Raw genomic sequence first — 14,410 nt, forward strand, 5'->3', positions numbered from 1 at the left:
CATTATATGCAATAGTAAATGGTGTCATTAGAATGTACAACTTGTCCCACTAAAAACAAGCTCTTATACAGCTATTTGAATAGAAAATAAAAAAAAATATGGCTCTGGGAAGGCCAGAAATGAAAAATAAAAATGCAAAAAAAGAAAATTGACTGATGAACTTCATCAGATATCAGATATTGTGTTATTGTTAGGATACAGGATGTAACATGGTGTTTTTTGAATTTTTTGCAGGGTAAGAAACAGGATATTCCACGTGAAGATCAAGGTCCAACAATTAAAAACTTGGATTTTTGGCCAAACCTCATTACCTTAATGGTCACTATTATTGATGAGGACAAGATATCATATACTCCTACTCTAAACCAGTAAGTCTACTGTATACTCCTTTTTTATATGAATGATGTTAGTATATTTTGAATGGGCCCTTTTAACCTCCGTACAGATATAACTTGTGTTAAACCCATGGTTACTTGTGCTGGGCAATGTGTTTAACTGCAGTAGATGTGTTTTCTTCTTGCTTTGCTGGTGTCATGTATTGTAATTGGAAAGGTAGGACGTGCTAATAGCAACTATTGATTTATGATGTTCAGCTAGCTTCTATTATGGTTTACAGTACACAGTGGCCTCAGATGAGCAGACAAGAGTATCCAGCCTTGCAAAATAAGATAGATATTCTCCTCATACATGGGTTGAATTAGTCACGTTGATTATATCAAGGTATTTCCTATTATCTTTTCAATGCTTAGAAGAGACACATAACCTTACATGCCCTCCATGCAAGCTTTCTATAGAATGCAAAGAATGCATAGAATAATTATACATGCGCTACATGGATTACATGGATATATGCATTGTTTCCCCCTAAGGTTAACAATTATAACAAAGCTGTAAAATACTGTAAAATAATACCAGTGGTTTTCTAACGTATAACTAAAAGTCCTACAAGTGACATGCTATTAGCATACCTTAAATGTACACTGAAAATTACGAGCCACAAGGCTGTCGTACACTACTATATAATAAATGGCCTTGCAGTGTGTCAAGGGACATGAGGAACAGTCATAGTTGAAGACAATGGTCAGGGCTGCTAATTAGTAGTATAGTAAACTACAAAGCATATGTATTTTATCAAGGAAAATCATATACAAGTGCTATAACCATCAGTCCATTTAATGTGCATCTAAAATAAGAATCCTTTCCTTTATCCTCCAGAACATGAGCACTGAGTTTCTTACTAAAACTAAGTTACCAATGAATAAAATCAATCTCTACCAATCATCCTGTATTTCAACAGTGTTATGACATTTTCATGCTTTTTCACTTTTTAAGATTGTAGCCCCATTTTTAAATAGTTTTTAGGGTAATCCTTGAATCTTCCTTAAGCCCTTATTGAGGAAGGAAATGCTGATATCTGTTGCTTCAAATTGTTCATCTTTGTGGCCATGTTAGCATATGTTTGAATGGTGCTGTTGTCTCCATCTTCAAAATGGAACATACAAAGTCCAAGATTTAAATCTATTCCTGCCCCTATAAGTTTAACTAATTCTTTAACCTTCTCATAGAATATCATTGTCCTAGGACACAATCAAATACAGTGCCTTTAGGCATTTTACATTTGGGATATTCCTGTTTGTATGTTCCAAAATATGTGTCAAAGAAAATATTAATCAGATAAAAGGCATGATTCACAAGCTTAAACTGAATCTTCCTCCTAACATCTTCTCTCAATAGCATATCCATATGCACATATGCCCCATTCACACTTACAAGTTAACCCAGATATTTTCTAGAGTTTATCTGGAGGAGCTGTATGTGTAAATGCAAACATCTGCAATATCTGTTCTATTCTTTACCCAGACCCTTTCTTCCCATGGCCCTAGTACTAAATCTAGGTTTCATCCGATTGAACACAGTAGTGAACGTTCTGCTAAATAAAAGTGGGTGTGTTGAAGTACCCTATCTAGGCACCCATAATATTTGCTTTGTAGACACGCACACATTACATCTCTGGGCTCATAGCTACAAATGTGTAAAAGGCAAAGCTATGCACTTGATATTTCTGAAATTCTCCAGAATTTAGTTGTGAAAACAATTTCTCTTTCATAGCCTTCCTCTTAATTGTATTATGCAGAGTTCTGATTCCAGATCTAATTTCCATTTGCCCTTCCAGATATACAGTACAGACCAAAAGTTTGGACACACCATCTCATTCAAAGAGTTTTCTTTATTTTCATGACTATGAAAATTGTAGATTCACACTGAAGGTATCAAAACTATGAATTAACACATGTGGAATTATATACATAACAAAAAAGTGTGAAACAACTGAAAATATGTCATATTCTAGGTTCTTCAAAGTAGCCACCTTTTGCTTTGCACACTCTTGGCATTCTCTTGATGACCTTCAAGAGGTAGTCACCTGAAATGGTCTTCCAACAGTCTTGAAAGAGTTCCCAGAGATGCTTAGCACTTGTTGGCCCTTTTGCCTTCACTCTGCGGTCCAGCTCACCCCAAACCATCTCGATTGGGTTCAGGTCCGGTGACTGTGGAGGCCAGGTCATCTGGCGCAGCACCCTATCACTCTCCTTCATTGTCAAATAGCCCTTACACAGCCTGGAAGTGTGTTTGGGGTCATTGTCCTGTTGAAAAATAAATGATGGTCCAACTAAACGCAAACCGGATGGAATAGCATGCTGCTGCAAGATGCTGTGGTAGCCATGCTGGTTCAGTATGCCTTCAATTTTAAATAAATCCCCAACAGTGTCACCAGCAAAGCACCCCCACACCATCACACCTCCTCCTCCATGCTTCACGGTGGGAACCAGGCATGTAGAGTCCATCCGTTCACCTTTTCTGCGTCGCACAAAGACACGGTGGTTGGAACCAAAGATCTCAAATTTGGACTCATCAGACCAAAGCACAGATTTCCACTGGTCTAATGTCCATTCCTTGTGTTCTTTAGCCCAAACAAGTCTCTTCTGCTTGTTGCCTGTCCTTAGCAGTGGTTTCCTAGCAGATATTCTAACATGAAGGCCTGATTCACACAGTCTCCTCTTAACAGTTGTTCTAGAGATGTGTCTGCTGCTAGAACTCTGTGTGGCATTGACCTGGTCTCTAATCTGAGCTGCTGTTAACCTGCGATTTCTGAGGCTGGTTACTCGGACAAACTTATCCTCCGCAGCAGAGGTGACTCTTGGTCTTCCTTTCCTGGGGCGGTCCGCATGTAAGCCAGTTTCTTTGTAGCGCTTGATGGTTTTTGTGACTGCACTTGGGGACACTTTCAAAGTTTTCCCAATTTTTCATACTGACTGACCTTTTCATTTCCTAAAGTAATGCTGGCCACTCGTTTTTCTTTACGTAGCTGCTTTTTTCTTGCCATAATACAAATTCTAACAGTCTATTCAGTAGGACTATCAGCTGTGTATCCACCTGACTTCTCCACAACGCAACTGACGGTCCCAACCCAATTTATAAGGCAAGAAATCCCACTTATTAAACCTGACAGGGCACACCTGTAAAGTGAAAACCATTTCAGGTGACTACCTCTTGAAGCTCATTAAGAGAATGCCAAGAGTGTGCAAAGCAGTAATCAAAGGAAAAGGTGGCTACTTTGAAGAACCTAGAATATGAAATATTTTCAGTTGTTTCACACTTTTTTGTTATGTATATAATTCTACATGTGTTAATTCATAGTTTTGATGCCTTCAGTGTGAATCTACAATTTTCATGGTCATGAAAATAAAGAAAATTCTTTGAATGAGAAGGTGTGTCCAAACTTTTGGTCTGTACTGCATATTTTCTTCTGGTCGTCAAAGTATTGTATATCTTTGTGCTATTGAGATTGTAGCTGTCCCCTCCCCCCACAAAAAAAAAAGATACTTCCAATTTATGGGTGTGAAGCAATGCTGTAAATAAAGTAAAATACATTTTTATTAAATAGTTGTTTTGGATCTTATTCAAATACAACATCAATCTGTCATCTTCCTTAAAGACTATGTACACTTTTTGGGGCATTTTTTTTTATTGTTGCATTGTACACATTATAAGCTAAAAAGGATTTATTTTCAATAGGTCTTTATTAAAAATATGGAGTCCTTTTCTCTGTACAGAGCTAAGATGCTCTGTTAGCAGGACCTGAATTGTCTCTATGCTCCATCAGGCAGGGACCTGACGGGCTAATTATCTCTGCTTTCTGACATTATAAGGCTACTTTCACACTAGCGTTCATGGGTCCGTTCGTGAGCTCCGTTTGAAGGAGCTCACGAGCGGACCCAAACGCCTCCGTCCAGCCCTGATGCAGTCTGAATGGAGCGGATCCGCTCAGACTGCATCAGTCTGGCGGCGTTCAGCCTCTGCTCCGCTCGCCTCCGCACGGACAGGCGGACAGCTGAACGCTGCTTGCAGCGTTCAGCTGTCCACCTGGCCGTGCGGAGGCGAGCGGATCCGTTCAGACTTACAATGTAAGTCAATGGGAACGGATCCGCTTGAAGATGTCACCCTATGGCTCAATCTTCAAGCGGATCCGTCCCCCATTGACTTTACATTGAAAGTCTGAACGGATCCGCTCAGGCTGCTTTCACACTTAGAATTTTTTCTAAGTTATTAATGCAGACGGATCCGTACTGAACGGAGCCTCCGTCTGCATTAATATGATCGGATAAGTTCAGAACGGATCCGATCAAGCGCAAGTGTGAAAGTAGCCTAAATAGTGTTGAGCGAAACGAGCTTCGGATGTTACCTTCGAAGTCACTTTGTTCAAAACTTAGGATTAATACTGTATGGAGATCCGTCTTCGTACAGTATTAAAATGTATGGGCTCCGATGAGCCGAAGTTAGTTATTCGCGAAGTCGCACATGGCTTTGTTAAATAACTTTAGTACTTGATTTTTAAAAACTTGAACACAAACTCGGCTTTGGTTCCAAATAGTACCTCGAAACCAAAGCCAAGTTCGGTTTCAAGTTTTAGAGTGGTTTTCCACTTTAAAAATCAACTACCAAAGTTATTCAACGATGTCACGCGTGACTTCGCAAATAACTAACTTTAGCTCATCGGAGATGAAAATAGGATGCACACAGCTAGAAAAACTGTTAACCCTTGGTGACAGAATGGTTCAATATTTTTAATAAAGACCAAATGAAAAAAATATTTTTAGCCACTTACTAATGTATTGTTAATATCCATATTGCTTCCTTTTCTGGCTTGATTACATTTTTCCATCACATTATACACTGCTTGTTTTCATGGTTATGACCACCCTGGATTGCAGAGTAGTTGTAACCATGAAAATAAGCAATGTATACTGTAATGTGATGGGAAAATGAATCCAGCCAGCAAAGGAGGCAATATGGACAATCACAATACATTAGTAAGTGCCTTGTATTAACCTTCTCTACATGATAAATGCCATTTGCTGAAGTGAGACAGTACTTTTAAGGCCTCTTTCACACGGGTGTCATGTTTTTTGCCCGGATAAGAGGCGGGTGCGTTGCGGGAAAATGCACGATTTTTCCACGCGAGTGCAAAACATTGTCATGCGTTTTGCACTCGCGTGAGAAAAATCGCGCATGTTTGGTACCCAAACCCGAACTTCTGTGAGATTGATGTTCTGAGGATTGTATTATTTTCCCTTATATCATGGTTATAAGGGAAAATAATAGCATTCAGAATACAGAATGCATAGTATAATAGTGCTGGAAGGGTTAAAAAAAAATAAAAAAGTTAACTCACCTTATCCTCTTGATCGCGTAGTTCCCGGTCTCTGCTTTACTAGCTGTGGGCTAAAGGACCTGTGGTGATGTCAGATCACATGCTCCATCACCATGGTGATGGACCATGTGATTGGACCATGTGATCTGACATCACCACAGGTCCTTTAGCCCACAGCTAGTAAAGAACAGACCGGGAACTACGCGATCAAGAGGATAAGGTTAGTTAACTTTTTTTTATTTTTTTAACCCTTCCAGCACTATTATACTATGCATTCTGTAGTCAGAATGCTATTATTTTCCCTTATAACCATGTTATAAGGGAAAATAATACAGTGAATAGACTGTCACCTAGAACCCATGCGTGAAAATCGCACCGCATCCGCACTTGCTTGCGGATGCTTGCGATTTTCACGCAACCCCATTCATTTCTATGGGGCCTGCGTTACGTGAAAAACGCAGAATATAGAACATGCTGCGATTTTCACGCAACGCATAAGTGATGCGTGAAAATCACCGCTCATGTGAACAGCCCCATAGAAATGAATGGGTCAGGATTCAGTGCGGGTGCAATGCGTTCAACTCACGCATCGCACCCGCACGGAAAACTCGCCCGTGTGAAAGGGGCCTAAGTCTCAAAACAGATTAGTCAATAAGAGCTTAAGGCTGTGCCACATTCTATCTACACAAACTCAAATGGCTATTTAGACAGATTTTAAATGGAATATAACTTTTAGAATCAGAACACATGCTGTGGATTTTGATAGCTGCAGTACTAATATCAGCATTTGCAGTCATGCCTTTATTAACTATGCAGATAAATTACAGGTTTGTGCGCCGGGCAATCATGTGAACTCCAACTCATTTGCTTATTGCTTGTAAGATATTTTAAATAATCCAACATTTCTCCAACTTTTCTGCTTCCGAGTAAGAGAGTGAAAAGAGAAAAGATAAAAGAAGGATGTCAGATTTCCTGACATTGTCATTCTTCATCCTAATGAGTGCTGAAAGTGGGAAATGTGTGGCTTTTTCTCTCTCCCTGCAGGACGCTCTTATGCTTCCTGAAGCTGCATTCAGTAATCATGTCTGTTTGCAAACTCAGGTAATCATTAGTGCATGATTGCGACACCGCACTATTGTGTTATGCTGTGATACTATTCGGTAATCTTTCCTCCATTTGTTATACAAGTAAGTGCCAGTCTGCTGGCTCTTTGGCTCAATAGCAGTTGTGGAATTAATCTTGCTCTAGGTGTTTTGCATGAAGAGCTTTAACTCAGGATTTATCGAGGTTGAGTACTCAGTGCCACCATTTACAAAACATTAAAAAATATTATGGAGCATATTTAAAGTGATATTCTCAGTTATGGCATATACCATACAAAACCATACAGTCTATGGCCACCAGCATCTATTCTACCCCAATGGGAATTGCTGCTTGGCTTCTGCGCCTGCTAATGTCTTTGCTCTCCCAGCGGGCATTTCCTGCTCCACGCTTCAAGCATCTTCAGACTATCCCCACCTCCTGCTGAATATTGGTGCTATGTAAATAAAGAAAATTAATATTATTCTAGTGCTTGCTTCCATAGCAATTTATCTTCCCAGCTCCAAAAAGACGAGCTGTTGCATGGCCTAGTCCGTCCCTAGCAAGGCTGCTGTCCTTGGGATATTTAAAGGGGATGTCTGGATTAAGAGCAGAGACCCAGTATGTCACCGGATCTAATGAAAAAGTCCTTGCCCTGCACTGAATCAAATTAAATGCTCCAATACTCATCTCAGAGGGGCTGCCTGGGTGAAAAGAGGATATGTCCGGAGGTTATGGGAAGGTGCCTAAGCAATAAGCTTTGTAGCTAGCTTAGCACCTTAAGGCTGGGTTCACACCTGAGCGTTTTACAGCGCGTTCCTACGCGCTGTAAAACGCTCAACAAGGAGAAACCAATGATTCCCTATGGGAATGGTTCACACTTGGGCGTTTTACAGCGCGTACGATCGCGCTGTAAAACGCCCGACGCTCCAAAAAGTACATGAGCGACTTTTGGGGCGTTTGTGGCCATAGGACACTGTAGTGAATCACACAAACGCGCGTCAAACGCGCGTTTACTATTACAAAAACGCGCATAAAAATGCGCGTCAAAAACGCGCGTAAAACGCGCGTTTGCACAATGCTCAAGTGTGAACCCAGCCAAAAAGGTGTTTTGTGTCTTCTGAACTCCTGTGCCAGATGCCTATGCCTCTGCCTGGATACTGTGTTGATCCTGTTCAGCCCATCCAAACTTCTGCCTGTTCTTTGTACAGACCCTATGCTTCCTGCCTGACTTAAAAAGGTTTTCAGAGATATTTTTACTGATGACTTTTCCAGTCAGCTGTTTGAGAAAGCATCAGTGTTCGCAGTAGAGCCACAGCCTTCTTGCAGCTTTCCCTAGGCCATGTGATATCACATTTATTGGGCATATGGCCTAGGTGCAATACCAAGCACAGCCACTGCCAAGTGGAAAACACTGTGTATGATGAGCAGCAGGATTGCCGCTGCCCTACTGATCGGTGGTGATGAATGGCAGGGGCTATTTTCGAATTTGCAATATTTCACGAATATTTGGGCGAATATTCGTCATATATTCGCAAATTCGAGATTATTTTCTTGATTGCGAAAAATCAGCAATGTAATATATGCTTAATGCGCACAAAATACAGGCGTGGGTCACTTTTGCTACATTTTCCAAGCTGCTAGAAGTTTCCTGAGACTGGAGAAAATGGTTGGCACGGCAGAACATTAAAAATGGCTTTATATGCAGTTAGAGTGCTCCAATATATTTGCGCTAATCAGCACTAATGAGGTGAATATTTTGACGCAATACGTGAAACTTCACATTTTACCAGGTCTGCATGTATGTATGGACAGCAGATCCTATCACACTACCTAACACACTGCACTGCAACAGCTGCACTATATCAGGATATAACCTACATCTACCACTATCTGTATTATATATATAAGCTATCTAACTATCTATCTGCTGTAGTGTGGAAAGCACAGAGCACAGTAATAACACTGCTGTCTCTCTCAGAACTTTAAAAAAAAACTGTAGAAAATGTCTGCTGGGGAGGTTCTTATATAGTAAGGTGTAGGCAACTTTCCTATTGGTTGCTAGGGATGTTGCTAAGCTTAGACAAAGACATTGCAGTCTTCTCATTGGCCCACAAGCAAGAAGGAAGGTTACTGATGAGAAAAAACATCTAGAATATTCGAAATTACGAATATATATCACTATATTCTAAATATTCGCAAATTCTCGAAGTGCCGATATTCGATTAATATTCACGATTTAAATATTCGCGCCCAACTCTACTCGCCAATGACATTGCAACGGTGAGCATTGTAATTCCAGCTCCTGGAAAAGGAATGAGTAGTTGTACTTACACTCTGTTGTAGTTACACATTGTCCCATGCTGCTGCAGTGTTGACGGTGAGCAGGTAACCAATAAAAAGGCTGCTGACTCTTATTTTCAGGGGAGCTGTGAGTCTGACCACCGCTGATCTGATATTGATGGCTAGTAATGGACAAACATCGGCCAGGACGTTTCGCGAACAGGCAATCGCGATCAAATGTTCGTGAACCGCGCGTTCGCGGAGGGTCCCATTCACTTTAATGGCAGGCAAACCTGAAAAACCTTCACGTCATATTTGCAGCCACCAAATACTTACTAGAAGTGCACAAATAGCCCCACAACATAGACAGTGACATACCTACTTTAGGCCACTGGAGTACAGGCCCCAAAAATTAGGCATTCACCTGACAGAAAATAACTTGTGATTATGTGGCTGGAGGTATATTAGGTGGTCACTGGATAACATTTTTACTGTAGGCCACTGGAGTAGAGGAAGGCTGCGTTACCGCAGTGTTCTGCTCCAGACTCGATGTGCCTGATATGGAAACTGAGAGCAGACCGATGCAGGCGGCGTGTGGAGCTAATTTTGTAATAATTTACTGTGGGCTTGACAAACGTATGTAAAGCTTGGATAGGGGGTCACTCAATATCAGGCAAACACACGATGAAATAGTATCCACACTAAACTTTATAATAATTGAGCATAAAACATAGCAAACATCAATATCTCATGCAGGTTAAAACATATCATAAAAAAAACAAAGTTGCAAAAAGTCCCAATGTCTATAGTCGCAATGGCCGCAATATGGGGGAACTGAAAAATAACCCGAAGAACAAGTCAATCCAATTTGAGTCAAATTGCTATCAAAATGGAGATGTAATTCAAAGTCATCAATTCATATGTACTTATATATAATATATATATAGCAGAAGAAATGGATGCTGTTATATAAATTGATTGGTTGTACGTTACCACATTTTTATCCGGCAATCACCGGTTCTTTTGTATGGCGTGATGTTCGTACTTGTCCGATCAGACGTATGGGTGAGATCTCCTGCTCCTCTGCATAGGATACAGCGATGTAACAGAATTCTCCGCTGTGACCTTCCAGGACCTGCGTGGCGTCCCACGTTGTTCACTGCTTGGTTATGTGCTGCTGACGTCTTTTGAGCGGGGATTCAAATCTCCTGAGTTCGAAGTTAATCATTTCGGACGTAGTCGATGTTCCAAATGTTGAATAGTGCACGTCGAAATTAATAATTTGGAGCGCTCCTTTTCGATATTCCCTCACTGTTGCTACCACTCGTGTCTGTTTCGTCTTGGAGTGTCTCCCTCTTCTAATCTTCCATCTCCCCTGTGTGGTTGTGTCTTTCTGTGTGTTCTCGGTTCGAAGTCCTGTGTCGGATAGTGAGTCTGTGATGAGTAATAGTGATCGTGATTCCGTCTCTGTGATGTGTCTTTTACTGGTGTTTGTCCGTGTCTTAAATTGTATTGGTGTGTTTGCCTGTATTCCCTCCCCGTTGTCCTTATTGGTGTTGGTGTCCGGACTTTTTTCAGTTTTGTTTTGTGATGTGGGGGTGTGTAATCTAAAAAAAGAGGTGATGAAAGTGATTCATATCTATTTGTTGTGGGGACATTATATTGATTTATATGTCCCCTCTTATTAGTGTCTTGCTGTGTTTTTTCAAAGGTATTATAAGTTATTGTGGGCTTGACAAACTTATAATACCTTTGAAAAAGAAAATTGTCAGAGGTGTATACGTTTATTTTTGGTGTTGCTCGGGTCTGGTGGGGGCCCATTCCTGGGAACACATTCCTGCTGCAAACAAAGAACCTGCTGCTTTTGGTTCCTGCAGAGTTAGGCCGAGCTATGTGTAGGCCTTATACTCGACCGTTACCATGTACCTACTGCTGCTGTCAGTCCTGATGAGTTATGTGTAGGTCTTATACTCCACCGTTACCATGTACCTGCTGCTGTCTGTCCTAAACCTGATGAGTTTGCTCTGGACTAAAAGGGCCTTACTGCAACCTTATCTGTTAATATTACACAAAAACATAACAATTTTCAAAAACGAAAGCACACGTTAGAACTGAACAAAATATTTATTTGCAATTTGGGAAACAAATATGCCTCTGTGGCAATTTCTTAAGTTTGTCTAGAAGGTCCAAAAGCTCCTGGATTCTCTGACTGTGCTGCTTCTCTATCTGCTGCACCTTTCTTTTAAAAAATCAGCTGCTGATTCACCTGCTGCTCCTGGAGTTCCTGCATTGATTTTAGGTGCTCCTGTTGCAGCAGCCTTATTTTTTTTATTCAATTTGTACTGTAAGGATAAAAAAATATTTAAAAAAAAATGAAAATTACTTGCAATTCAGATAAGGCTACTTTTACACTTGCGGCAGAGTGATCCGGCAAGCAGTTCCGTCGCCGTTAAAATGTATGTCAACTGATGGCATTAGTAGGACTGGTCAGGATCCCGATCAGTCTTAAAAATGCCTGATCAGTCAAAAAAATACATGAATGCATTGAAATGCCGGATCCGTCTTTCCGGTGTCATCCGGCATTTTTTTTTTTTACCAGACCGGAAGAACGGATCCGGAATTCCGGTACTTTGAATGCCGGATCTGGCACTAATACATTACTATGGAAAAAAGGCAAGTCTTCAGTTTTTTTCGCCGGAAATAAAACCGTAGCATGCTACGGTTTTCTCTTTTGCCTGATCAGTCAAAATGACTAAACGGAAGACATTCTTATGCATCCTGAATGGATTACTCTCCATTCAGAATGCATGGGGATATACCTGATCAGTTCTTTTCCAGCATTGAGCCCTTTTGACGAAACTCTGTGCCGGAAAAGAAAAAATAGTGTGAAAGTACCCTTAAGAGGCAATTAGTGCATTGTGTGGAGTATTTGTTAAAGCACTCCCGATTTACATCTCAATTTGTTAGTTTATGATATGTATGATAATTATATAGTTGGTTAATTAGTGATAGTTCAGTATAAATACAGTCAGGTCCATAAATATTGGGACATCGGCACAATTCTAATTTTTTTGGCTCTATACACCAACACAATGGATTTGAAATGAAACAAACAAGATGTGTTTTAACTGCAGACTGTTAGATTTAATTTGAGGGTATTTACATCCAAATCAGGTGAACGGTGTAGGAATTACAACAGTTTGCATATGTGCCTCCCACTTGTTAAGGAACCAAAAGTAATGGGACAGAATAATAATCATAAATCAAACTTTCACTTTTTAATACTTGGTTGCAAATCCTTTACAGTCAATTACAGCCTGAAGTCTGGAATGCATAGACATCACCAGACGCTGGGTTTAATCCCTGGTGATGCTCTGCCAGGCCTCTACTGCAACTGTCTTCAGTTCCTGCTTGTTCTTGGGGCATTTTCCCTTCAGTTTTGTCTTCAGCAAGTGAAATGCATGCTTAATCGGATTCAGGTCAGGGGATTGACTTGGCCATTGCATAGCATTTCACTTCTTTTCCTTAAAAAACTCTCTGGTTGCTTTTGCAGTATGCTTTGGGTCATTGTCCATCTGCACTGTGAAGCGCCATCCAATGAGTTCTGAAGCATTTGGCTGAATATGAGCAGATAATATTGCCCAAAACACTTCAGAATTCATCCTGCTGCTTTTGTTAGCAGTAACATTATCAATAAATACAAGAGAACCAGTTCCATTGGCAGCCATACATGCCCACGCCATGACACTACCACCACCATGCTTCACAGATGAGGTGGTATGCTTAGGATCATGAGCAGTTCCTTTCCTTATCCATACTCTTCTTTTCGCATCACTCTGGCACAAGTTGATCTTGGTCTCATTGGTCCATAGGATGGTCCACAGGCTGTGTATAAGAAGATGTATAACGTATACCAGCTGTACATATATAATTATACAAGGAGATACCCAGGTTATAACAGCATGATCTAATTAAATTAATTATAATTTATACCAGCTGTACATTTATAATGATATACAGATGATGCCCAAGTTATTCCAGCTTAGTCCATATATAATTTATACTCAGATATACAGTCCTGTAAGTACCTGGAGCAGTGGAATCTGTGCTAACCTTGTGCCTAGTGGGCTGAGTGCTGATTCTGCTGGCTCTTCAAGCACTGGACGGCCTGGACCAGCGTGGAATCATAGGTGACAGGCAGTGCCAGTGAGCATTGATCAGACTGGCACCCGCGTGTCACAGCCACTCCCGCCTGAACTAAAGGTATAAATATGCAGCAACGCAGATGACTTTGTGATGTCACGTCATACAGCGCACTGTGCGGTCCGGACATAAGTAAAGCCATCCTGACCCGTGCCAGCTGCCAACACCCATGTAACCACAAAAAAAGGAGAACTTCCGGCCGTCCATCCTGGCCTTGCGCTGGACGGAGGACCAGGAGCCTGAAAACCGGATTGTCCCATTACCCTAGTGTGTGTGTGTGTGTGTAATATACTGTGTGGCAGGAAAATGGATGTGCAATGTGCATGTGGGAGATATTTCTCTGCTGTCTATACATACATGCTACAGACATAGTGGTGTGATGTCACAACAAAACTTAGTGCACCAATCAGTAATATTTACTTAGACCTAATAAAATTTGAAGTTGCATGTATTACGATTGCGCATCATTAATGCCGATTTGCGCAAAAACACTCTATCTGCATATAAAGCTATTGTTCAAACAGTGCTGCAATGTAAAATTATTTACAGTGATCAGGAGTTCTTCCTCACATTTGCGAAAGTTGCTGACAACCATCTTCTCCAGTCTCAGGAAACTGCTATCAGTATGACAACTAGCAAAACTAGGCCATGCCTGTATCGCATATGCGCAATACACGCATACCGTACTGCATTGCCGATTTCGCAATCAAGAAAATCATCTCTAATTCTCGAATATATGACGAACATTCTACCGAATATTCGCTTAATATCGCAAATTCAAATTTTGCCCCTGCCGCTCATCACTAGTCGCCGCTAAACATCAGCAAGGCGAGCCATGGCCCTGTAAGATCTTCTAAAATGGCCAAAGATTTTCCTGGCCTGCCACAAGATGTCCTGGGGTATTTGGCAACGAATCGCTGCACAACTAAGTATAGGACGTGTGCCACGCAAGGCACGTGTGTAATTTTGCCCTGTTTCAGCGCGCTCAGCAGATTGGCACCGTTGTTGCGCACCACTTTACCAACTGTCAAATTGAGCGGGGTTAGCTACTGATCGGCCTGTGACCAGAGAGCTGAAAGCAGTGCAGGACCGATGTGGCTCTTGGCTTCCAGGCACAACAACCTTCCATTGCGG

At 41.1% G+C, this 14,410-nt stretch overlaps 1 protein-coding gene across 3 annotated transcripts in view; it reads left to right on the top strand.

The window, feature by feature from the left end:
- Positions 1-14,410, top strand: part of UNC13C (unc-13 homolog C) — a 908,495-nt gene that overhangs the window by 521,236 nt on the left and 372,849 nt on the right. For all 3 annotated transcript variants that reach the window (XM_044279668.1, XM_044279669.1, XM_044279667.1), the window contains one exon: positions 235-368. In XM_044279668.1, coding sequence (XP_044135603.1) covers positions 235-368 — 134 coding nt within the window. The remainder of the gene's footprint in view (positions 1-234; positions 369-14,410) is intronic.

Source organism: Bufo gargarizans, chromosome 2, assembly GCF_014858855.1.
Source record: "Bufo gargarizans isolate SCDJY-AF-19 chromosome 2, ASM1485885v1, whole genome shotgun sequence".
NCBI lineage: Eukaryota > Metazoa > Chordata > Amphibia > Anura > Bufonidae > Bufo > Bufo gargarizans.